General features: G+C 46.6%; 2 protein-coding genes across 7 annotated transcripts in view; one reads left to right on the plus strand and one right to left on the minus strand.

Moving 5' to 3' along the window:
* The window catches only part of Cyfip2 (cytoplasmic FMR1 interacting protein 2), a 117,527-nt gene that overhangs the window by 51,500 nt on the left and 41,489 nt on the right, over nucleotides 1–24,538 (plus strand). For 3 of the 6 annotated variants that reach the window (XM_034504569.2, XM_076937002.1, XM_076937003.1), the window contains 9 exons: nucleotides 713–787; nucleotides 1,765–1,918; nucleotides 4,863–5,019; nucleotides 5,487–5,583; nucleotides 6,789–6,865; nucleotides 9,914–10,022; nucleotides 12,212–12,331; nucleotides 16,507–16,706; nucleotides 19,264–19,351. In XM_034504569.2, the coding sequence (XP_034360460.1) occupies nucleotides 713–787; nucleotides 1,765–1,918; nucleotides 4,863–5,019; nucleotides 5,487–5,583; nucleotides 6,789–6,865; nucleotides 9,914–10,022; nucleotides 12,212–12,331; nucleotides 16,507–16,706; nucleotides 19,264–19,351 (1,077 nt within the window). The remainder of the gene's footprint in view (nucleotides 1–712; nucleotides 788–1,764; nucleotides 1,919–4,862; nucleotides 5,020–5,486; nucleotides 5,584–6,788; nucleotides 6,866–9,913; nucleotides 10,023–12,211; nucleotides 12,332–16,506; nucleotides 16,707–19,263; nucleotides 19,352–24,538) is intronic. The other 3 variants (XM_034504571.2, XM_076937004.1, XM_076937005.1) reach the window with 1 other exon arrangement.
* On the minus strand, nucleotides 20,978–24,211 carry Fndc9 (fibronectin type III domain containing 9). The gene is made up of 2 exons (XM_034504573.2): nucleotides 24,106–24,211; nucleotides 20,978–22,060 (listed from the first exon to the last, which is right to left on the minus strand). Exon 2 carries the CDS (start codon nucleotides 22,051–22,053, stop codon nucleotides 21,373–21,375), a length of 681 nt encoding a protein of 226 aa, XP_034360464.1. The 5' UTR covers nucleotides 22,054–22,060; nucleotides 24,106–24,211; the 3' UTR covers nucleotides 20,978–21,372.

Raw genomic sequence — 24,538 nt, forward strand, 5'->3', positions numbered from 1 at the left:
TGAGAGGTAAACTCATCCCTCCCCTTATCACAGATGGAGAAACTGAGGTCCAGAAAGGGGAAGTGACTTGTCCAAGTCACAGGATGAGTGCCAGGTAGAGGTGGGACAAGAACCCAGGTCTCCTGATGCCCACCCCAGGGCTCCATCGCAGCCTTTAGAATGCAGTAAGTGTAGGCATCTCGTCGAGTTAGGCAGCAGGCTGTCCTGGTGGATTAACTGCCCTGTTAAATTAATACAGTTGGCTAAAGCATTGACTCTGTTCAGAATAAACCCACTTTGCTAGTAGTTAGAACTAGATGTGAGTCCAGTCACCATGGCCCCCTTTCTTTGGGGACTCCAAGGCCATCATTAGCACTGCTCTTGGATAGTCAGAGGGAGGCAGGCCTACTAACAGGTTCATAGAGGGAGGAAATCAGCAACAGTGGTCATCCCTTCCCCACAGAGGGGACCCTACTTAGGGTGGCATGGCAGGCAGATCTGTGACTGCCAGGCCCACGGTGGGTGAGACGCTAGGGCCCATCCAGAAGCAGCAGAGTATAGCGTGGTTGCTGGGAGGTCGGAACGTGTCACGTGTGGCCCCTGCAGTTGTGGCGGCTTTCCCACTGTATACAATACCTCTCGCTTTTCTCTCTCTCTCTCTTTCTCTCTCTCCCTCTTCCCTGTCTCTCCTACCCTCCCATCCCCTCTTCCTTCTCTCCTATCTGTGTCTTAGGCCTGCCAGTGGTCCCCGAGGGCTTTGTTTCACCCCACTGGTGGCACACAGGGCCGAAGAGGCTGCCGATCCCTGGTATAACACCGCCTGGTTGGGTTGGGTTGGGTGCCTACTGCGGGAGGCAGCAGGAACAGACTGGCCTGGCTCCTCAAGGCCGTTTCCAGCCCTCAGAACCAAAGACAAATGGTGTGGGGAAAAAGCCTAGAATAGCAAAAAGAACCCTACCACACTTGGGCCCTTTGCATGTAGGGCACTCTGTAAGCAGCAGTTAAGTGAATAATAGCCTCCTGTGTAAGTATGGAGTCCTACCCAGAATCTCTGGAAGGTTGTGCAGTGTATCCCAGGCCACCAGAGGGCACCAGCATTCACTGGCAGGTTAAAAAAAAACGCAGGATCAAAAACAAGGTGGTTGCGGGGTGGGGGACGGACCTGTTTTGAGCTTTGTCCATTATATATAACTCCTCCCAGTGTTAGAGCTGAAAGAGATTGGGTTGAGAACTTATCTGGTCCAATTCTTCCTGTGAGAAAAGGCAACTGGAGCCCAGAGTGGAGGCTTTGTTGTCTAAGGTCACACAGCAAGTCAGTGGCAGTGCCTGGCTTTGAACCTGGCTCTTTTGATTCCTGGTTCAGTGCCCCATCCATGCTGTTACCATGGTCATCTGGGAAATCAGAGAATGACATGGATGCCCACACCCTTGGCTAAGCAGGGCAGGCAGGAACCTTAACTACCTGCCATTGTCTATCAGGTCACCTAGGGATGCCATGGGCCCTAGGCAGAAAGCTTTGCAAAACTGGTCAGTCTCCTGAGAGGGAGACGAGGGCGGGTGGCGAGCTCAGTGATGGAATGCTTGCCTGGCATGGGTTGGGTCCCAGAACAGCAGAGAGAAAAGACATTTCTGTAGTTCCAAAGTCACTTCTCTGCCTAAATAGTGCTTCCTTAAGATAGTTCTCTTTACAAGCAGAACAAAAAACCACAAGGAAGGTGGGAAGGGAAGGCAAATTCTCCCTCGGCATGGCGGGCCACCCTGACCTTCTCCCTCTTTCTTTTCAAGCTGTACATGGTGCGCACCATGCTTGAATCACTCATCGCGGACAAGAGCGGCTCCAAGAAGACGCTCAGAAGCAGCCTGGATGGCCCTATCGTCCTTGCCATCGAGGACTTCCACAAGCAGTCCTTCTTCTTCACACACTTGCTTAACATCATCGGTGAGCCTCGGGGGCCCTCAGCTGTGGGAGAGAAGACAGGGCATCCACCTCCCAGGGCAACCAGTTTGATCTGGCTGGAAGTTATAGAGAGATGGAATCATGAGCCACAGGGTGTTACATTTTGCTCCCAAGGGCAAAAGAATTGTTTAAAAGCAAAAAAGAAAAAGAAAAAAAGAAGAAGAAAAGAAAGACAGACAGACAGACAGACCTTTCTGTCAGCTTGAGGAGGCAGGAAAAGCCAGGCTCTGTTGCACTCAATCTGACCCACATGAATTTGTCTGGTAGACAGCTCTTGCTAGTTAGGAGGCAGAATCACACCAGGGATGCATGTCATGCACGTCTATAGTCCAGCATGCACTGGGTCAGACTTTGGTTGGTATGGGACTGGCTTACTGTTCAAAGGTCTAGTCCATTATTGTCATGGCAAGAAGCATGGTGGCCCGCAGGCAGACTTGGTGCTGGAGAGGAGGCTGAAAGCTCTACACCTGGATTCTCTGGTAGCAGGAAGAGACATTACCACACTGGGCCTGGCTTGAGCATCTGAGACCTGAGCCTGCCCCGCAGGGACACACTTCCTTCCACAAGCCCACACTTCCCAATAGAGCCAGTCCCTATGAGCCTGTCTGTCTGTCTGTCTGTCTGTCTTTCCTTTTCTTTCTTTCTTTCTTTCTTTCTTTCTTTCTTTCTTTCTTTCTTTCTCTCTTTCTTTCTTTCTCTTCCCACATCCCTTCTCACCCAGATCCTCTCTTCCTTCGTTTCCCTTCAGAAAAGAGCAGGCCTCCCAGGGATATCAGCCAAACATGACATAACAAGTTACAATAAGACTAGGCGCATACCCTCATATCAAGGTAACCCAATAGGAGGAAGGGGGCCCCCAAACCAGGCAAAAGGGTCAGAGACAGCCCCAGCTCCCACTTTTTGGAGTCCCACAAGAACAGCAAACTACATGACTATAACATATATACAAAGAACCTAGGTCAGACCTATACAGGCTCCCTGGTTATTGGCTCCATCTCTGTGGGCCCCTGTGAGCCCTTGTGAGTTGATTCTGTGGTCCGTGTTTTTGTGGAGTCCTTAACCCCTATGGCTCCTATAGCCCTTCCTCCTCCTCTTCCACAGGATCTCCCAAGTCTGCCTAGTGTTTGGCTGTGGGTCTGCATCTGTTTCTCTGTTTCTGTCGGTTGCTGGATATAGCCTCTCTGATGACAGTTATTCTAGGCTCCAATGTACAAATAGAACAGAATATCATTACAAATCATTTTGTTGACTTTTTTATTTTATTTAGTTTTTGCCAGTCATCCTGGGTCTCTAGGCTATCCAGCCTCTGGTTTCTGGCCCTCCAGGCAGTGTCAGGCATGGACTCCCTCTCATGGCATGGGTCTCAAGTTGGACCAGTCATTGGTTGGCCACACCCACAGGTTCTGCACCACCTTTACCCCAGCATCTTGCAGGCAGGACAAATTGTATGTCTAAGATTTTATGGCTGGGTTGGTGTCTCAGTCCCTTACCTGGAAGCCTTGCCTGGTTACAGAAGATGGCTGGTCCAGACTCTGTATCCTTCATTACTGCTAGGAGTCTTCGCTAGGACCAAGGAGTTTCCATTGTACTAGGTCTCTAAGTGCCCCTCCCCCAATTCCAGTCATCTCTCCCAATACTTTGTGCTTCTATCCCCCTGTCTGATTTCATCCCCACTCACCCCCAGTTCACCATGAAATCTATTCTATCCCCCCTCTCAGGGATATTCTTGCTCTCTTTCCTGAGCTCTCCTGTTATTTAGTCTTGCTGGGTCTCCGGATCATAGCACGATTATCCTTTACTGTACAGATATTATCCACTTATAAGTGGGAACATACCATGTCTTCCTTTCTGGGTCTGAGTTACCTCACTCAGGGTGATTTTTTTTCTAGTTCCATCCATTTACCTAGAAATTTTATGATGTCATTTTTTTAACAGCTGAGTCCATTGCATAATATACCAAATTTTGTTTATCCATTCTTGAGTTGAGAGTTTATCCACTCTAGGTTGTTCCGAGTCTCAGACTATTAGGAATGAAGCTGTTATGAACATAGTTGAACAAGTGTTCTTGTGGTAGGATAGAGAGTCCTTCGGGAATATGTCCAAGAGTAGTACAGCTGGGTCTTGAGGTAGATCAATTCCCAATTTCCTGAGAAACCGCCATATTGATTTCCAAAATGGCTGTGCAAGTTTGCACCCCCAAGTGGTGGAGTGTTCCTCTTGGTGCACATCCTTGCTAGCAGGAGCTGTCACCTGTGTTTCTGATTTTAGCCATTCTGACATGTGCAAGATGGAATCTCAAAGTCATGTTTGATTTGAGTTTTTATGGGGACCATTTTCCTTCAAACTACCATGAGTATTCATTGCTCCTAGCAAGGGAAGCTTCCAGGCTGTACCTCAGTCCCATGCCCTCCTCTTCCCCTTCTCTCAGAGGTTGTATGGAGCAGGACAGAGAAATGGGAACCCAGTGACATGGGAGTCTCAATGTACCTGTAAAAAAAAACCAATCCAGGCACCTCTGTTAGAGAATGGCCTAAGCTGGGCTATCTAGACCTCCCAACAGTGAGGGAGCCAGAATTACCACACACAGGAGATGTGGGGCCATCCTTCATTGAAAGTGAGCATTGGTAAGTGTGTTCTAAAATCACTGTTTGTATATAAAATCACACTTCTTTTGGGATCGCTGTAGAGATGTAGTAGAAATGGTAGGATGGCAAATGGTGTATAAAATTACCACCCCTTCCCATATAACTTGCTCTGTCTCAGAAGCTCACAGATGCCATTCACCATAGCCGGTACTAAGGTGGCTTCATGCACAAGACAGCAAGATCAGGGAAGGGCTGTGTACTTGCAGTGACAGCCAATAGATAGCAAACGCTGTGATGTGTGGGTGCTTCCTGTTAAGCCAAGGCGCTCCCTGTGCTTCCAGAGGCTCTCCAGCAGTGCTGTGACCTCTCTCAGCTCTGGTTCCGAGAATTCTTCCTGGAGTTGACCATGGGCCGGCGAATCCAGTTCCCAATTGAGATGTCCATGCCCTGGATTCTAACGGACCATATTCTGGAAACCAAAGAACCTTCCATGATGGAGTAAGAGACGGGAATGGGCCAACCAGGAAGCTCCTGGGGTGGAGTAGGAGGGTGGCTTGCCCCTGAGCTCTTTGCTTTATAGAAGAAGCTACTGAGTAGAGATGAGGCAGTGTCCTCCACTCCAACGTCATTTCCTCAGCCCTACAGATGGACTTAGAAAGTCCTCAGCCCCACCTGCCCCTCCTGTCTTTGTCCACCTCTTGACAGCCATGCTCAGAAAATCACCTTCTCTAGGAACCAAGCGGTAAAATCCTCCTAAGCTAAAGTTTGTAAGCCCGGGGATCTGTCAGCACCATCGATTCTGATATCTGTGTGCAAATTGGAAAGCAAGTCCTTCCTAATGGAGGCACAGGGAACACAGAGAAGGGCAGAGGTTGTCCTCAACTCCAAGCCTACCGCCTCATCACCCACACCTTGTTTTCCCAGGCAGTGTAATTTGCCCTCCATGGCTCTGTGTTCCTTCCCAGGTACGTCCTCTACCCCTTGGATCTGTACAACGACAGCGCCTACTATGCGCTCACCAAGTTCAAAAAGCAGTTCCTGTATGACGAGATCGAAGCCGAGGCAAGTGGCATGCTTCCTTCATTCCTGCCGTCTCACAAGATGCTGGGCTTATCCAGTCCTTATCGATTATCAGATGGGGGGAGGGTATCAGTGGCTCTTATCCAGGGAACGATATTCATGATTGCTGGGCCTGTCAAACACAACAGTGTACAGTGGCCTGCTCCCTTCTCTCCTGGTGCCTCATCTAGGCTACACCAAGAGGGGTTTCAAGGACCTTCATGTGCATATACACCTTGGCTTGCAAATGGTGCCATCTAACTACTCCAAAGGCAGGTCACGAGCTCCAGAAAAGACCATGGGGCCTCTGGAGGCACTGGGAATATCTGGACAAGAATTCAGAATTGATTCTAGAAAGGGAACATGGGGTCTAAATGAACACTCCTACGCTGACCCTGTAGATGCCTTATCTCTAGAGGGTACATTGAGTATCACGAGGTTCAGAGGTTCAGGCAGGAGGCCTCAGTTACCTGGGCATGAAGCCAGCACTGTGCACAGCACCCACTGTGGGTTCGGATCTGTGTAATACAGTGGGTGTCAACTGTATTACAGAAACTTTTAAATAAAGGGTTCTTCTTACAAAGCTGAAGACTTAATAGGAAGGAATCAAAGATCGATCTCCTCTTTTGGCTCTATCTCCTGCCCTGCTGTTGCCAGAGCCTGGTCTCTTTAAAGTCCCACATTGGGTGCTTTCTGCTCTGCTTATTGATAGAAGATAGGGCTCTGGTGTTTGATGTCAGGTGTGACCTTGTCTTCCCACAGACTTCACAGTCTCCTATGAATATTGTGAGACACTGCAGGGCGAGACTTTGTACATTAAAAACCAGAGGGATTTTAAGGAGAGCTGGAAGAAAGGAACTTTTCTATTTCTAACAGCATCCTCAAAATTGACTCTACAGAGCGAAAATCAAATGCAAGTAGGAAACAAGAAAGTCTTTGGGTTCGCAGGCTGCTAGGAGTAGTCACAACATCAGAGGGCAGCCTTTCATTTGTGTTCCCTGACCAAGCAGCAGGGAGCAAGGGGGAGCCTGGTTCCTAGGTTCCTCTGCTAACTAACTGAAGCCATTGAGGGCAAAGGGCCAAGCTCTGTCAGGGCTGTTATGTTGCCCCAGAATGCACTACAGTGAACCCTGCCCCGTGCCCTCCCAACTGCCCATTCCGTGATTAATCCAGACAGGACCCACTGACTATCTGCTTTTCCTCACCAGGTGAACCTGTGTTTTGATCAGTTTGTCTACAAGCTGGCTGACCAGATCTTTGCCTACTACAAAGCCATGGCCGGCAGGTAAGGGGAGCCTGGGCTGTGAGCTGTGGCCTTTCTTTCAGCCTTGTACCTGTCTCCCTTGTTCAGTGCTTAAGGAAAAAAATCAAGCGATTTCCACGGGCTCAGGCATTAAAACATGTTATAAAGGAGAGTAGATGGATAGTATACAAATATACTGCGTTCCATAGAGGGGCAGAGAGTGATTTAAAAAATGAAGGACGTTCATGAAGGAGTACTGAGATTCTGGGCATCTATGGTAGATAGGCCTGAACTAGTGGAGGCCATTTTTAGGAAACAGAGTCTAGGAAGGTAAGTAAAACAAGGTGAAGGATAGATCCAGAGCATGCAGGCAAAGGGAACTAAGACTTGGTGGAGCAGGTTCAAAATTAATAGAGTGCCTGCCTGCATCAGGCTCGTGAGAAGCCTGAGGTACTTCACAGCAGTGGCCACTAGAGGGCGAGCTGTGTCACCTGGCATCCTGAGGCAGCACCCACCATCACAAAATGGTTTCAGAAACACAGGGGTGGCTTGGTTTGATTTTTACTTTTAAACCTCACTTTTAAAAATATAAACCTATGGAGAGTGTATTTAAGGTGTGTTGAGTTGGAGACGTGTCAGGGGAATAGACTTATCAGTATTTACTGAAAGATACTGATTTAAACCCCACTCCCTCCCTCCATCCTCAGTGAATTACTGGGTTTTAATAACCTGCAGTGATTATTAAAATATGTTTGTGTAAAAGTATTGGGGTTCTTGCTGGAAGTTGAAGAGTGCCAATCAGCCATCCCAAGGGTGATTCCCCTCCTCAGGTGCTTCTCCCCACCCCCATGGAAGTGATTGGCTTCATTTGGCTTTAACAAACTTGACACATTTCAAATAGAAGTTGGCATGCACTGCACATGGAATGCCACAGGCGTGGGATCTTCACTCACTAAAAAGGATGAATCCTAACTGATAAACAGAACGCACAAAGGTACACTCATCGCTAAGTGCACACGAAGCGACTAAGTAGTCGCTTCCTGAATATGCTGTTACTTTCTGTGTAAACAAACAAAACTTTGGCATGTCACATCCTGGGGACTCTCTATACTTGATTTATAAAATCTCCTCATCTTAGGAGCTAGAAGGATGATTCAGTGATTAAGCGATCTTGATGGTCTTCCAGGGGACCTGAGTTCAATTCCCAATAGCCACATCAGATAGCTCACAACCACCTGTAATGCCAGGGGATTGGTTGCCCCATTCTGGACTACACACACACACACACACACACACACACACACACAAAGAGGGAGGTGAAAATTCATCTTTAAAAATATATATCTCCAGCTAGGTTAGCTGTACACACCTTTAATCCCAGCACTTGGTAGGTAGAAGTGGGCTTGTGAGTTTGAAGCCCATCTGGTCTACAGAGCTAGTTTCAGGAGAATTAGGCTACACAAAGAGACCCTGTCTCAACACACACACACACACACACACACACACACACACACACATCCCCATTTGAAAAATAGCCCTCAACGACTTTCCCTGCAAGGTGGACACTCTTCAAAAGGATGGAAATTGAGAGAAGCTGGGGAGTTCAGAGAAAGAAAGCACTAGAAGGGAGAGTAACCCTGGCAGATACATCTGAGGTGAAACGCTGCCACAGTGGGAGCCACCTGTGCCACCCTCCGTTTTTAACAGCCATATTTTAGTGAGGGAAAGAAACAGCTGACACTTTAATTATATATTTTTTTTTTCATTCAACAAACTGAAGCCACTAAAATATTAGCATGGAATCAGTGTAAATACTATTAAAGAGATACATCTTTGCTTTCTTCTAGGTTTCCTAAACCTAGTATGCACATAGCGGTGGATCTCGGTTTGGGATGCCTCCTTTGAGGCATTCAGTAGGCGACATGTTTGGTGGCTGCAGCTTTGGACTGTGCCAGTTTAAATGTCTCTGTCCCACTTCAAACCTTTAAATGGCTTCCAGTCCATCTAGACATCCCAACTCTCTACAAGGGTTCTGTGTCTCACAAGATCTGGCCTGTAGACTAATATGATAAACCTGTTTTTGCAAACTCTTCTTTCTTTGCCCTGACTACCTTCCCTTTGGTCAAACAGGTCACACTTACTGTGTGTGGGATAATCTTACCTCGGCCTTACCATTCTCATTTAGCCTCTGTCCAAAGAAACCACATGCAAATACTTTCCATAATCCCTAACTCCAAATAACTCTAGGTTATTGTTTTCAAGTCCTGGGGATACCTATGTCTTTTTTTTTTTTTTCAAGACAGCGTTTCTCTGTGTAGCCCTGGCTGTCCTGGAACTCAGTCTGTAAACCAGGATGGCCTCGAACTTAGAAATCTGCCTACCTCTGCCTCCCAAATGCTGGGATTAAAGGCATACACCTCCATTGCCCGGCCTGATACCTATGTCTTAATGTGAAGGATAAAAATAGTACCCAAGGACTGTTGTGACATTAAAAACAATTGTATATGTATGCCCTTATGGGCATGTGTGTATGTTCATATGCATGAATCTATATGTATTTGCACCTGTGTGATATATATATATATATATATATATGTCTCTGTGTATGTGTATGTGTGTATGTACATGTATGTATGCATGTGTATGTGTTGCCTGGTGGATGATAAAAACTATGTACATGTTTCCTATTGCTGCAAACCATTTTTTCCCTTGACTGTTCACATTTATCAGTCTCTCTTCATTGGAAAGTCTGTACCATGAGGACAAGAAGGAGTAACCCCTTGGTAACCTCAGTACCTACAATTTTCACTGGGAAATACTAAGGATACACTCAGTTGTTTTCATTATAAATTAAGAAAACAGTATCCACCCTGGGTTGCCCATCTTTAACTTAGAAATTCTGTTTCACATATTGAGCTTCTGTGGCCTGAAAGAAATTTGGGAAACTATGTCTAAGCCTCAGTTCCGTTTGAGAGACTTAAAATCATGTGTCCCAGGTGGACCCCGTGGCCTGGCGTAGAAGTGGCTTGGCTATTGAGAAGCCATTTGCCACCATGTTTAATGCACCCCTATCACACTTCTCTCTTCCAGTGTCCTGCTGGATAAACGTTTTAGAGCTGAATGTAAGAACTATGGAGTGATCATTCCATACCCGCCATCTAACCGCTACGAGACACTACTAAAGCAGAGACATGTCCAGGTATGGTGGGAGAAAGCCACGATGGGGAGGAGTGGGGGGAACAGACTCTGTGGAGATAGTGTGGTCTTACGTCTGTGCCTGAAGTGTCTGTACCAGGCATAAGGGCCTCAGAATCTCAGGCAGCACTGAGCACCCTTTGGTACAAGTTGTAGACTTCCTGGCTTCTCTGCAGTTGGCCTGAAAAGCACTGAGCAGCACCGTGGCCTACCCACCTGAGGTCACCTTTTCCTCACCAACATTATCACACACAGACAGGTAGACCCACCCCTGAAGTAAAGGAGAAGAGTTGAAACCCCTTTAAATGAAGTGCTTTAAGCTATACCTGGGGTAGAAACTGTATTGTAGACATCTTTAATCCCAATCCAGGGTGTCTATCCCACCTTGAACATTCAGTTCCCAGATAAAAGACACACAACTTTTATTATTTACAGTAAGCCTTAAAGAGCACAAGAGCTGGGCAGATGCCTACTATCTATGCGATTAGAATCTACTTTTCTATCGATAACCCTGAGTTATTACTTACTATGTTTTATTTGGGCTATTCTTAACTCCAATTGGCCAGGCCTCAGGGCCATGTTTTCATGACTCACCAAACCCATGGAAGCTTCCCTCCCTCCTCCCTTCTCCCTCTCATGATTCTCTTCCCTCAACTAGGTCACTCCAAACCCACCTTCTTCTAATCCCTCCAGTAATTGGCTATAGCCAGTTTTGTTTAACTAGTAGTTTTAATATAGGAACAAGGTTTACACAACAAATGCTTGTAAACATGAGAGGTCGTTCATAGGCCTAGACCTTTGGGTATAGAATTTAACATTACAGTCTATAGCAAGCCTCAACAAAAACTGGTTTGTTTTTACCCAGCGGTTTTCCTTAGCATTTGACCCCAGATGTTGGGAAAATACCGCTGTGGACAAGAACATGTATCCTGATTTTAAAATGCTAATCTAAGCTAGAAAGGCATAGTGGGCATCACAGACCCTGACCCCTCCCTGCAGGTGGCTGGTTAGCAGAATACTCTGTGTGCCGTTATATCTGTGTGATTGTTGTGTGGTCCTTGGGCTCTGTGAAGGAACAGAGCTGTGGCCAAGAGAATGTTGAGAATCAACCGGAAAGAATCTATATTGAACTCTCTGGACAGCCATTGCCAGTATCTAGTCACAAGAGAGAAAAAAACAAGGCTCAGTGGAGGAGCTTCAGAAGTTGCAGTGCAGCCAGAATTAGCCACAGGATCCCCTTAGGGGACCTTAATTGGTTAGTAGGAAATTTATCCTAAGATAAACAATACCTAAGAGTAATCACATAGCGCCTAGCAAAGCATAGTGCACACAGCAGGTACTCAATAAATGGCTATTGTTGTCTTCATAGCATCTGCAGTAATCCCCAAGTGGATCCCAGTGGAAATTACCTTAAGCTATATTTTTCTACCCTTTAATAAGCCCTTCATAGGCTTGCTTTTAAAATCACTCCCATTAAGGCATAAAGTAGGCCACCGCTAAGGTGGCTACTGCTCCCTGGGGACTGTAAACAGGAAGAATGAATTTCAAGGCTGAATCTAGGGTGTCAACAGAAGCATTTACCAGAGGTCAGAGCTTGCCCCAAGCCTCCTCCCACAGCCTGAATGAGTTGTATTTTACCTCAGTGGGTTTTATCTAAATCAGTGGTTCTCAACTTTCCTAATGCCGAGACCCTTTAGCGCAGTTCCTCATGTTAGCATGACCCACCCCCCCATCATAAAATTATTTGTTGTTATTTTATAACTGCAGTTTTGCTACTGTTATGAATCATAATGTAAATACCTGAGATGGAAACTCAAGGGGGTTGTGACCCACAGGTTGGGAACCATATATGAAACACCTTCCAATAGTATAATGTATAGCTATCTCCAGGCTAGCCAGACTCATGGTGATGAGTGTTTTGCTGTATTGAGTTCATTTTTCTCTTTCTCCCACAAGCATGCATGCCCATCACACATATACCATATATACATGTTATATGCTAAAGATAAAAGGTTAGATAGAATTACCATTGCCAAGAGATTCTGTGATGCTATCTACGTTCTACGCACAGGCATCCCTTGCCCCAGTAACGCTATCTATAATTTTAGTACAGTTTCCTACCAGTGTATCATATTTAGTTGTCAGATATCTGTGTCGATATTAAGTAACTTTTTCACCACTTCTGCCATTCAGCTGTTGGGTAGATCAATTGACTTGAACAGACTCATCACCCAGCGGATTTCTGCTGCCATGTACAAATCCTTGGACCAGGCAATCAGCCGCTTTGAGAGTGAAGATCTGACCTCCATTGTGGTAAGAAATGAGGGGGCCTGTAGGCTTTCTGCTCTTAGACAGATGCCTAGTTGGAAATAGTTGTTAGCTCTTCTGGCCCAGTTCAGGAGAAGCAGGGGATTTCATTTACACTTGACCAAAGTAGCTGGGACAAAATGTCTTGAATGGAAAGGGACCGATTTTTACCATTTCTTAACAAACTGGCAGCCAAGAGTGGAAAGTCCCCCTAAGATCAGAGCTGACCATCCCCCAGGTTGGGCCGTGTCCTTAGGAGATACCAAGTAGGTCAGCAGGCTAAAGAAAGTATCACAAGGTCACTTGAAGGGCATGTGGGAGTTCAGGGCTCAGAAGAGCTCTGCAGTGGGTTGTTTGTTCTGCTTTGTGTCCATCTTGAAATGCTGAATGGTTTTGAACACCACCCGGTATCTTCATTTTGTACCACGCCCCCGTAGAGTTTTCAGCCAGTTCGGTTGTCCAGTCAGGAATAAGCTCACAGCTTCTAGAAAACAGCAGCTGGAGTTTCTCCCTGTCAGTCTTCTTTCCAAGAGGTGGCATAAAGTGCATTGAAGTAGGACACCAGAGTCCCGCAGACTCGTCCTCCCAGTCCTGTCCCTGGCCGTTACCAGCTCTGTCATCTTGGGCAAGTTATATATCTTCACCAAGCCTGTTTCCTACCTCCAAAGTGAAGGAGACAGAGTCCACTTCAGTGAAGGAGGCGGTAGGAACTTATCTGGAAAGAATTTGGAATTGGTCTTTGTAGTTGATAAACACTTAATAAGTAATAGCTTTTTTGAGAGAAAGAAAGAAAGAAAGAAAGAAAGAAAGAAAGAAAGAAAGAAAGAAAGAGAGAGAGAAAGAAAGAAAAGGAGGGAGAGAAAAAGGATTGTAGGGCTGTAGTGTTCTCCTGGGGTGGGTATCTATGGCATCTGTTAGCAGGATGTGACCCAATCACTCACCTGCGTCTGGCATCACTTAAAAGAAACTGTAGAATAGCTCACATTCCTGAAATCACTGGGCTGCCTCTGTCTTGGGAAATACAGTTTTGTATGTGTTAAAATGTCCTCAGTGCTTATCTCCCAAGGGGTGGGAGTTTGAGTTTCTTCTCTTTTTTTAATCTGTGTATTCTGGCTTTCTGCTGATGAGCATGTCTGGAGTGAGGGTGGGGGGCAGGTGTCCCTGGCCTCTTCCCACTCCCTGGAAGACACTGAGTGTTCTCTTGGCTAGAACAAAGTGAAAAGTCTTATGTAAGCCCTTGTTTAATCAGATGAGACGCTAATCCTCACCCAGGACATCCTCTCCCTGGGAAGCCTAGGAAAGACCCCCTGGGGAGACGCTCTCTGCGTAGGCATGGTTCCTGTGGGCCTTGACTGAGCAGCCTCTGTCTCCTGGCAATGACAGAAACAAACAGGAATGTGCCTTTCCCCTCCACCTTCAAAACTGTTCTAAAATGTTGGAGTCACTGTTGGAGTGTGTGTGTGTGTTTGTGTGTGTGTGTGTGTGTGTGTGTGTGTGTGTGTGTGTGTGTGTGACCCGGTCACCTCACTGTGCAAGTGTGCTGAGCAGGGAGTCTCGAAGACTAGCAGCCTGTGGGCTGTTTGGCTCCTGGTGTACTCAAAGTCCTGAGTCAACATGCAACATTTGGAAGCTTTCTAGTAAGATTCCAGGAGCTGGGACAGCACCAGATGGCAGCAATGGCCAGGCTGACTACGACTCATGTCAACAGGTCCAACTCTCTTAGTCATCCCCAGAGCCCCACAGACCCACCTGACTGGCAACCCCACCAGCCCCTGCCTGCTGTGTTAAATTCCCAGATGCCTGCTGGAGTCTCCCTGACCTCTCAGAGCTGTGGTCGCTCTGGTGCGGCTAGCCCCTCCTTCTCCTCCTTCCCCACTCTCTGGCCACTCGTTCTTTGAAATTGTACACCTGGCTGTCTTATTTTCCCGTTTTGCTTTTGTGCCTCAGTTCCCACGTCAGCAGAGTTGAGTACTGGCTCCGTTTGTCCACCCTTGTATCACTAACACAAGTTCATGGAACTTAAAATCGTAGAACCAGAGGACAGACCTCGTTCCCCAGCTCTCAGTATCTTCCCCCAAACAGGATACCACAGCATGCTGAGGGGCTCAGTGATCTTAGAAGTGAACTCACTAGCAGTTACCGTTAGTGTTCATCTACCATATTACCTGTCCTCAGCAGGTGGGAACAGTGATGCAGCAGAGCCAGCCGTGCCCTAAGAGACAGAAGCAGAGAGCTGAGCCTTTATCTCTGCTCTTCATTCACTCCTCGGTACAGAGACTGTGACAGTTCTTCTGGCTGCCACTCTGTGGTTGAAATCCAGGTTTTAGCATTCTTTAAGAACATCTAGGGTCTGTCATCCCTAGCCCACTATAGCATGGCAACAGTCAGAATAAGTGTCAAAGCACCAGGCCCAGTACTATATGATAGGGTCCCCTGCCCACCACGATAATCCATCCTCTAAGACTCCCTGTTGCACGCCATCTAGTTTCCCCATCTATGGCCTGTCTGGTCCGGTTGCTGTTAGCATTGGCAGTTATAACCCTCACTCCAGCTTACAGCCGTGCAGTCTGAGTTTCAGAGTACCCAAGCTGCGATGTTGGAAGAGTGAGCTGAGGCCTTGACCCCACCAAAGTGGGCTTGTCAGGTGGGGGAGGGGGAACTTGTGGCTGATGAGCCAACTTTTTGTGCCTAGTGACCTACTGAGCTCCCTGGGAAAGCTGGCCCCTATTATGCTGATATGGTTTGAAAATATAAAAAGATATAAATATATATAATATAAATGTAAAATGTATATCATATTCCCCTTTCAAAGGACCTCCAGCCTCTTGCGTTTCTCCAGGCAGCTGTATCAAAGAGACCAAGGACTCATGATTTGGAATTCAAAGACCCAGAATGCCATCCTAAGCACTTGTCCTTGTGTGACCTTGGGCATGTTATTGGCCTTCTGATCTTGTCATTCTCCCCTCTGTAACAGGAAGAGTGGCATCATTGTGTAAAGCTGGCCTTACCAAAGCATGGCCAGAGTAGCCTCAGATGTCCCAGAACTTGAGGGTTTTTTTCTTCCTATTTAGATTGTGATTCTTTTGGATAATAATGATTGACAAGTTGCAGAGCAACAAGAAGTGAACCCCAACCAGAAGAGTTTCATTATCACTTTATTTCCCAGCAAACACAGCATCCTGCTCTGTGCCGACCTGCACTCCAAGCTCACCCCCTGCCTCAAGGTGGGAGTACAAATGATCAGAGCCTCTGCCACACACAGGACACAGTGACAGTTCCTGGTCACTGGGGTGGAGTACAGACTACAGGTACCTCAGTGACTTGAGACCTGCAGTCCAAAAGAGGAATTATTCTACACAAACATACATACACACAGTCACACACACACAGATGTACACAGACAGACACACCTCTTTTAAAAATTCCAGCAGTAATTTGATCATGGTTAAGAATGTTACCTCAGGGCCTCGTTCTTGGATCTGAAGATAAGTTCTTCACAAAGCCTCAGTGTCACATGTGTAAGAACTGCAGTAATACCTCACAGGGCTTTGATGAACATTTAAATAACATGCACACGCATGCATGTGTGCACACGATATTAGAATGTCCTAATTGAGTTAAACTATACAACGTTGCCAAAATCTGGAAATGTCATACTTCAGCTGGTGAGTTTACCCTAGCTAGGTGGTAGCTTCTGTTTATTTGACACGTTCTATAGGTCAGAAAAATAACCTCTACCAAGATGCAGTCACAGTATTACTTAGGACACTGAGGGACAGGCTTTTCCCTCACCAATTAAGATATCAGAAAGATACAAACATGCTTTCTACCCAAAGGGCTGCAAATGGGGCTTGCCTGGTTGCATGTAGCCTCTCATCCCTCTCTTGTGTCTTGAGCTCCCTATTTCAATTGTGATTCTTTGGGCTAATAATGATTGACAAGCTGCAGAGCAACGAGAATTGAAACCCAAGACTATGAGAAGAAAAGAAAATGGCCTCACGCCACTGAAGGGGGTCCTAGTAGTCCTCATATAAGAGGTCAAAGGTTGCCTGAGAGGGGTGTCCTCTAGATGTAGGGAGTGTTCAGTATGTGTGTGTGGATGGATGGATGGATGGATGGATGGATGGATGGATGGATGTGTTACCTGAAACTCTTTAGCAACTTTGGGTTCTCTCTGTCAGGAGCTAGAGTGGCTACTGGAGATTAACCGGCTCACACACCGACTCCTCTGTAAGCACATGACGCTAGACAGCTTCGACGCCATGTTCCGAGAAGCCAATCATAACGTGTCTGCCCCCTATGGCCGCATCACCCTGCATGTCTTCTGGGAGTTGAACTTTGACTTCCTTCCCAACTACTGCTATAATGGATCCACAAACCGGTAAGGGAATCCCTGTACGCTGGGTACCAAGCAGGGCAAGAAAGAGGCGTTGGCCATTTGCCTACAAAATGGGCCTAGCAGTTCTGTTTGCTTCAGACAAGTGTTTATCTGGAGCTACTCCTGGGTGTAGGCTCTGTGCTGGAGGTAGCAATGCCATGGTGAACAACCTCCTACCATGCAGCTGCTTGGGGCCTTCTAACTCAATTGACCCGGTCTAGATACAAACCTCAGAGAAGGCTGTCTCCTTTGAGAAAGTGATGCAGGAGATGAGTTATAAAGGATCAGCAGGAATAAGTAAGGCAAACAGCAGAAGTCTATTATGGGCAAACCTTCTACCTAACTGAGAAGCTGGGGATGAAGGTAACACTACGGGAGTTAGAAGTGGATGAAGGGTAAAGGCAGCCTGTAGAGGACGGCCTCACAGATAAGCACTAGAAGAGCCAGAATTACTAAACACGCAGGCTTGTTACTTCGATATAAGAAGTTGACGCCTGTTTTCCATCTAGAAGGCTGGGAATGGCTATGTTAATACTTGGTATGCTCTGCTGTTCTGTAAAGTCAGCCCTCACCAAATCCCCCAGAATCCTGAGCACTGTTGCTCAGTCAGTAGAACCCATCCTCGTGGAAAAGATCCCATGTACTTTGCAAAAGAGTCTGCTGTTATACGTAGTACAAACCCTTCCTTCCTAGGGTCTTATCTTTAGTGCTGTTCCTCCATCAATAGAACCCATTCTTGTAGGAAAGGTCACAGGCGCTTTGCTAAAGAGATGTTCTTTGCAAAGGAGTTTTGATGTAGCCGTGCCTAAAGCTTTGTTGTGATAATTGTCACAAGGAAACTTTTCCCCAAAGTCTTACTGTGTTTAAATGTATATATATATAAATATATATATATATATATATATATATATATATATATGCCCCTTGGTGTCAGAGTTCAGAAGTATTGACCCAGTGCCAGGTAACTGAAGTTAAGCTGAACCTATGTTTCATTCTCACCTGACCTGGATCATTCCCTGCTGGCTGTAATGCATGCAGGGACCCCCACCGCAGCTGTGAAGATAACGTAGGGACAGACCATAGGCTCCCTAGGCCATAGTATGGTCACCATGGGTTCACAGGGCCTGAGAGAGTTTGATGAAGGATGGTGCTTTGATCACACTGTCCATTTGTAAGAACATACACATATCTGAACATGTGTGTGCAAAACAGGAGTTTTGCCAAGTGGAACTTGCTTCCTGGAAGGAGCACAAAGCCCTTGGGCAGGCTCTGAAGTACAGATAAGACTTAATCCTTTCCTCACACAGAGCCGTATCACCTGTATTCACAAACCAAGCAAGAACAGAAGGATGGGTGGATGTGTGTGCAGGTGAAGTCTTTGAGCCCCTGGAGCCTGGGTCAGGGTGGTGCAAACTAAATCCAGACTGGATGAATGGAAAGAAGCAAGAAGACCATATACACAGATGTGCCTGAATCTGTGCATTGAGTGAGACACGCTCAGCTTTATAAAGACTCGACTTTATAGCACATTTTGAGTCAGGGCTATAAACTATAGCCTGGCCACAAACTGTATACCCTATCTTGTCACCAGCCGTGACACCAGTGCATGACCTGAGACTGGCTATGAACAGCTCATATACTGGCAATGGTGCCATCTCTTTGGGGAGGAATCCTGTGGCCCCCATTGTGTGTATGTTGTTGTATGCATGTATGTATGTTTGAATATGTGTGGGCTTACAAGTATGTGAGTGTGCATGCATGTGCATGAGGACACCCACATGGAAGCCCTAAGTTAATGACTGGAATCATCCCCGTCCCCCTTCATTGAGACAGGCTCTCTCAATCAATCCCAGAGCTTGCCGTTCAGCTAGGTTGCCGAGCCGGATTTCTCTGGGGGAGTCTCTGAGTCCATCTTCCACTTTCTGAGGTTGCAATTCTAGGGGAGCAGCTGCAGCCACTGAGCACTGTTACATGGGACCTAGGGATCCCAGCTGTGGTCCCCATGCTCCCATGGCCTCCCCAGCCCAGCATTCCCATCTTTAGTGGGTAGTCAGGGGGAAACCCAAAGAGCAATAGTCACGACGTGAGGATGATTTAAAATCCACAATTCTACTGGAACTCAGCCATGTTCACCAGGGTGCTGTCATCTATGATGTTTTCATGCCCAAGGGCAGAGCTGAGTCCTTATGACAGAGACATCTCGCTTGTAAAGCTGAAGGGTTTTCTGCCTGGCCCTTTACAGAAAGAGTTTTATAACTCAGCTTCTAAACTAAATTTGCGGTGACATATGAAGCCCCAGAGAAAGCCATCGTCAGACCCAGCACACCCTGACTTTGTGCCTCCTGGGCCCCAAGTTTCCCCATTTTTGGGAAGATTGGGAAAGCTTGCAGTAATCAAAGGGGAAGAGGAATCAGAAGAGTCCGGCTCCTCTGTAGGCAGCCTTTTAGGACCTGCTGCAGGTGTCAGTGGGTGGGGCTCCTGCTGTTGTCTGTCCCTTGGAGAATGTCATAGGACTCAGTTAATTGTTGCCCTGTCTCTCTCTTTTTTTTTTTTTTTCTAGTTTTGTCCGAACCGCCATCCCCTTCACCCAAGAACCACAACGGGATAAACCCGCCAATGTCCAGCCTTATTACCTCTACGGATCCAAGGTAAATAGTCCTGTTTCAGCTCACCTGTGACAGACAGTGTGAGAAAACACAAATGCAGAGGTATTCCCAGAATCAGCAAAGCCACAGGGTATGTCATTCAAGAGGAACATTGAGAGTCAGGCAGAAACCACTGCAAGTGCATCCATCTTTATTGGGTCAGAGCTAGCAGGGATGGCATAGAAACCTCTGGCCGGAGGGAGCTGGGCAGGAGTTGAGGTGAAGGGTGAATACCGTGCTGAGGTTGGTGGGTAAACGGGTACATGAGGGGGCTCCTTGTGGCTTCCCAGTGTCTCCCATTTCTTGGTTGATTTCTCATGACATTGTCTACTGGTTCTGGAATTCTGGACTCTGTGAGTACAAGAGCTTTGTAGACAGAGCTTGAAGGCCTGTAGGTGTCTGGAACTATCTCGGAGAGGAAGGTCTCCTCTACCTCATGTGGCTTTTTTTCCCCCTACATGTGCACCTCTTCATTCTGAGTAATTGTCCCCACTGGATCCATTCTAAGTCGTCAGTCCTTCTGCCTATTCATTCAATGGCATTTAATATATACCCCTTGTAGGCCAGACATGGGTTAGAGTGTACATGCTTGGTGTCCATCAGAGATAGAGAGACATAACCTACACCCACCCATACTCTCATTTCCACAGTGGTGTAGGGAATAGTTTCCACCAAGTCTCACTAAGGTCTCAGTATGTACAATTTAATCCTTACAATTAGGGGTTCATGTGGAAGGAATAAAGAAGCATGTCTTCCCCCCCCAAAAAAAAGAGGCCAGTAATTTTCTTGCTGAAAAAAAAAAAAAAAAAAAAAAAAAAAAAAAAAAACCACAAAAACAGCCTTGATCCTATTTTCAAACTAAGTAGAGATAAGCTGAGGTGACTATGATGGTGTGAGGTCAGGAAAGCTTTACAAGTGTGATCAACCCAGAGAAGCTTTGGCTGGGGCACCTACCAGGTATGCGGATGATGCTGGAGATGACATGGGGTGGGGGTGGGGGGTTCTGCTCCAGAGAAGTCAAACTGTTTAAGGTAATTCTCTCAAACCTAGAGAAGCTTGTCATCCAGTGTAGTAGCATTCGCCTGTCCTAGCACTGAAGGGACTGAGGCAGCAGGACTGCACTGAGTTCAAGGACAGTCTGGTCTTTGTGGCAAATTTCAGTCAGCCAAGACTGTGTTATGAGACTGTACTCCCATACACAGAAGAAAAAAGGGAAGGAGGGAGGAGTGGGGAGGACTTGCAGACATCAAGAGGCTCAGAGACATGGGTCACAAGCTAAACATCACGCTTCCCTTCCCAGTTCTCTTTCGAACCTCATGTTACATAAAGGAAAGACATTTATGTTATGCTCGTCTCTTCAGCACTGCCTGGCCTCCCTTTATATCAAACACAAGAGAGCAGGTCTTAAGCCCAAAGTCATTGGCTGGCAGATAGTCATCAAACTTAATATTCTCTTGCATGGTGTTTTTATTCTTTCTTCCGTTCCCTTCTATTTACATCAGGGGCCTGGGTTTTTGTTTCTGGGTTGATACAAAGCTGTCTTCTAAGGGCCTAGGTTTTAAAGCTGTGATCTATTTAAATAAAATGTCTTGATTGTTAGTGATACGTAGTGAGAAGCCAGTTTGTGGCTTTTTTTTTTTTTTTTTTTTTTTTTTTTTTTTAATGAATCTGGAGGTGCAGGGTATGGTGTGTGATTGCCTGAAAGTTAGAAACAGGGCCTTCAGATTCAGGTCTAGCTACGTTTACTGTCCCTTACACAGCCGTGGTTGATTTTAATACTGAAATGGGGTCCTCAGTTCTTTACTAGACCTCCAAATGAACAATACTGAAACAATGCCTTGTTTGCCTCTGACATACCTTGAGGGTCTGTGTTGTCCAGCTTGGAGACCGTTGTCATGTGGCATCTATACAGCAGTGACATATGAGAGGACAGAAGCAGGAGGTCTATAGACAAATTTTCATACAGGACCCACTACAGGAGAGCATTTTAAGCCTTGAGAAACGGGGCATCTCCTTACTGTTGCTCACTCCCTATAGTGAGGCAGTATGGCTGGTTGGTCACCAACCTCTCTAGCTAAGACCACCACATCTAAGACACCTTGGCTGGCTTCAGCTTCTGGTTCAGCTTCAGCTCTGGCCCCAGAGTTCTTGCGTGGCAGTTCCTCCAGGGGGAACCCCTGCAGGTCTTCTTCCCTCTGACCAAGAGCTGGGATCTCTTCGGGCCATCTTACCAACCCATTGGCTTCCTCCATGTGGCCAGCTCTGTAAGACCACCGAGGTTCGTGACAACGGATGCACCAGAACTGGAGGCAAATGAAAGCCAGCACAGCAGTGAAGCAGGCCAGCAGGATGGCCATCAGCACCCAAAGAGAAATTTGGGGGTCCACCAGGGAGCCCCCAGCAGCCAGCGGACTCTTATCCAGGGTGTGGAACATGGTACAGTAGTGACTGTATGGGAAAGCAGCCTTCTTGCAGCTGATGCAGAGGAAGTAGAGAGTGGAAGGAGCAAGGTGTTCCAATGTCACGGAGGTGATGGTTCGAGGCACCTTCTCCTCGTGATGGAAGCTATAGCGCAGATAGCCAGAGAAGATGCTGTTCCAGTTGGGCCTGTACATAATACGGTAATAGTCCTCCAAGCAGGGCTCCGAGGAGGACCAGGAGATGATGGCTCCTGTATAAGACACGTTCCCAACCTCAATGTTCATCCCGGTTCTGGAACCAAATCACAAAGAAGAGTGACATCCTCCTACATCAAAATTTGATACAATCCTAGCTGCTGCAGGCTGAGCGCATGAGATGGCCACAGATACTGATGACTTCATTATATAGACAAAAGAAAATGGAGGCCCAAAGGGTAAGCTAGCAAGCCAGTGGCGGAATACAGGTAGGAATGAGGACTGCCTCATGACAAAGCTTGGAGCCCTCAGGCTCAAGATGCACCCGCGTGGTCCAGGCCACAGCCCATCCCGGCTGAAATCCATTACTGACACAGCCCTTACAAACACAGGGTGAAGAGAAGAGCTCTGGAATCTTAGAGGGCCTACCTTACGCTTCTCAGCTTGGTCCTGACCTGCATCTGCTGTGAAAGCTGAGAACTGTTACCTAGAACATTCTGCCCAGTGGCTTTTTTTTTTTTTTTTTTTTTTTTTTACTCTGAGTTATGTTCACTCTGGCGCCCACCCTCCACAGTAGCAGTTCACCTCAAAGCTTCTGTTAGTGTTTGTTTTGTCAAAACCCAAGGTACAAGAAATTAGTTTCCCAGGTCAAAGGCATCAGCTCCCAGGATAGCTTAACTTCTAATTGTCTCATAACTTCTAGAAGTAACAATAGCACTATGACTTTTGTGACTGTCTAACCCATTGGTTCTCAACCTTGCTAATGCTGCAACCCTTTAATACAGTTCCTCATGTTGTGGTGACCCTCCAACCAAAACATTATTTTTTTTTGTTGCTACCTCATAATATAATTTTGCTACCATTATGGATTGTAATGTAAATATTTGTATTTTCCAGTGGTTGTTTGACCCCCAAAGGGGTTGTGACTCACAGCTTGAGAACCACAGCAAGTCGGCAGTTGCTGGATCCAGGCTGTGTTAGACGGCTTCTCACACAATAACAGACTCCATTCCTGTCCTCTAAATGAGCGGCCTGGAATATCAGCTCACGGGAAGAGAGAGGACTTACTTACTTAGCTACTGTGTTTCAATGCAAAGCCACTGCGTTTAGTAATAGATTATTAGTATTATCAATTAGTTATTATTAATAATTATTGCTAATGAGGTACCCTGGTTGGCTGTATGGTAGATGAGCCCTGTTTAGACTATAAGCCTTTCAGCTTTGCTAAGAGAGAGAGCATCAAGGTTTTTGGTTTTCTTTCTGTCTGAGAGAGAAAGAAAGCTCTCCTGAATGTCCCCAGATGAACAATCTAGACAAGGGTAGTCAGGCTCTATATATCCAGGCCTCCCTCTGCCTTGTTCTCCATCCTGCGTCCCCAGCCAGAAGTGCAGATGCCACAGTAGATGGAAATGGCACAAATGGGCACTTTTAGCCCAAAGTGAATATTAAGCCAAACTGATTTCTGGTTTTATGCTTGCTTTGTTAGGGTAGGTGAGCCAGGGAAAAACTGTAACAGTGTGAAGTAATTTTTCAATCCTTGGTTTTCATCTCTCAAGACAGTGAAATGCTTGAGAAAGCAGATTGCTCCTTTCCATGTGGCTGGGAATTTCCACCCAGTAAATGGGAAATGCAAAAGATGAGACATGTGTGCAGACCCTTCCAGGGATGGCTGTTGGAAGGAAACTGATTTACCCTCGGATCTCAAGATGCATGCCCACCTCCCCACCCAGGGACCTAAACACCCAACAAACACACTCCCAACCACCATAGAGGGGGTAGAATTCATACCCTGTAATACCAAGGCACCATGCTCTGTTAAACCCTCCCATCAGGGTAATTGGGATTCCTGTTCTTACACACATGCCTTCCCTTCTGCTTGCCTCCCCTCTGCTGCTGGCTATCTTATCGCCTGGGTTCCCTGCAGCAGACATTTTTAGGATCTTCTACTGAGGATGCTTCCACAGCATCTTCAGTTTCAGGAGACATATCCATCTCCCTGAATTTATTTTTCTCCCTGTCTTCTGTTTTTAAACTCTTCCTGTTTTTTTTAGTTTTCCAGTTCCCGCAGCCTGGCCCCTCTCCCAGCAGAGTGTGAAAGGAAAAGCCATTTTTATTTCCAAGACAGCCATCCATGTCTCTTACCTGATGCTCGCAGTATATCTGGTCTTGATTTCTCCCCTCTGAGACAGAGTGGACCAGATCCGGGATGATGTGCTTCTCCCTCCTCCGCACCAGGCTCTCCTTGATGTCTCTCTAGCACCACTGAGTAATCCCACTGTCGCCCCCAATGCTCACATTATTCATTCTTCAGATCAGCATCATTCACCATGGCAACCAGCAGGCATCTACGCACAATGCTTTCAGGGACCAGTCTGAGTCGGCTTTTGCCAGTGAAAAGAGCTTTGTGGTTCCTTCAGCCAAAAATGGGCAGTATTCTGCAGGTTGATACCCAGGATAGCATATTCTTTTTGGTGCTTCTGTATTTTCTCTGTAGTAGGCTTGTTCCACTCTCCCTTCTCTCTCCCCCCTCCCTCTCTCTCTCTTTCTCTCTGTCTCTCTCATAACATATTCTTTT

The sequence above is a fragment of the Arvicanthis niloticus genome, chromosome 6 (assembly GCF_011762505.2).
Source record: "Arvicanthis niloticus isolate mArvNil1 chromosome 6, mArvNil1.pat.X, whole genome shotgun sequence".
NCBI classification, from domain to species: domain Eukaryota; kingdom Metazoa; phylum Chordata; class Mammalia; order Rodentia; family Muridae; genus Arvicanthis; species Arvicanthis niloticus.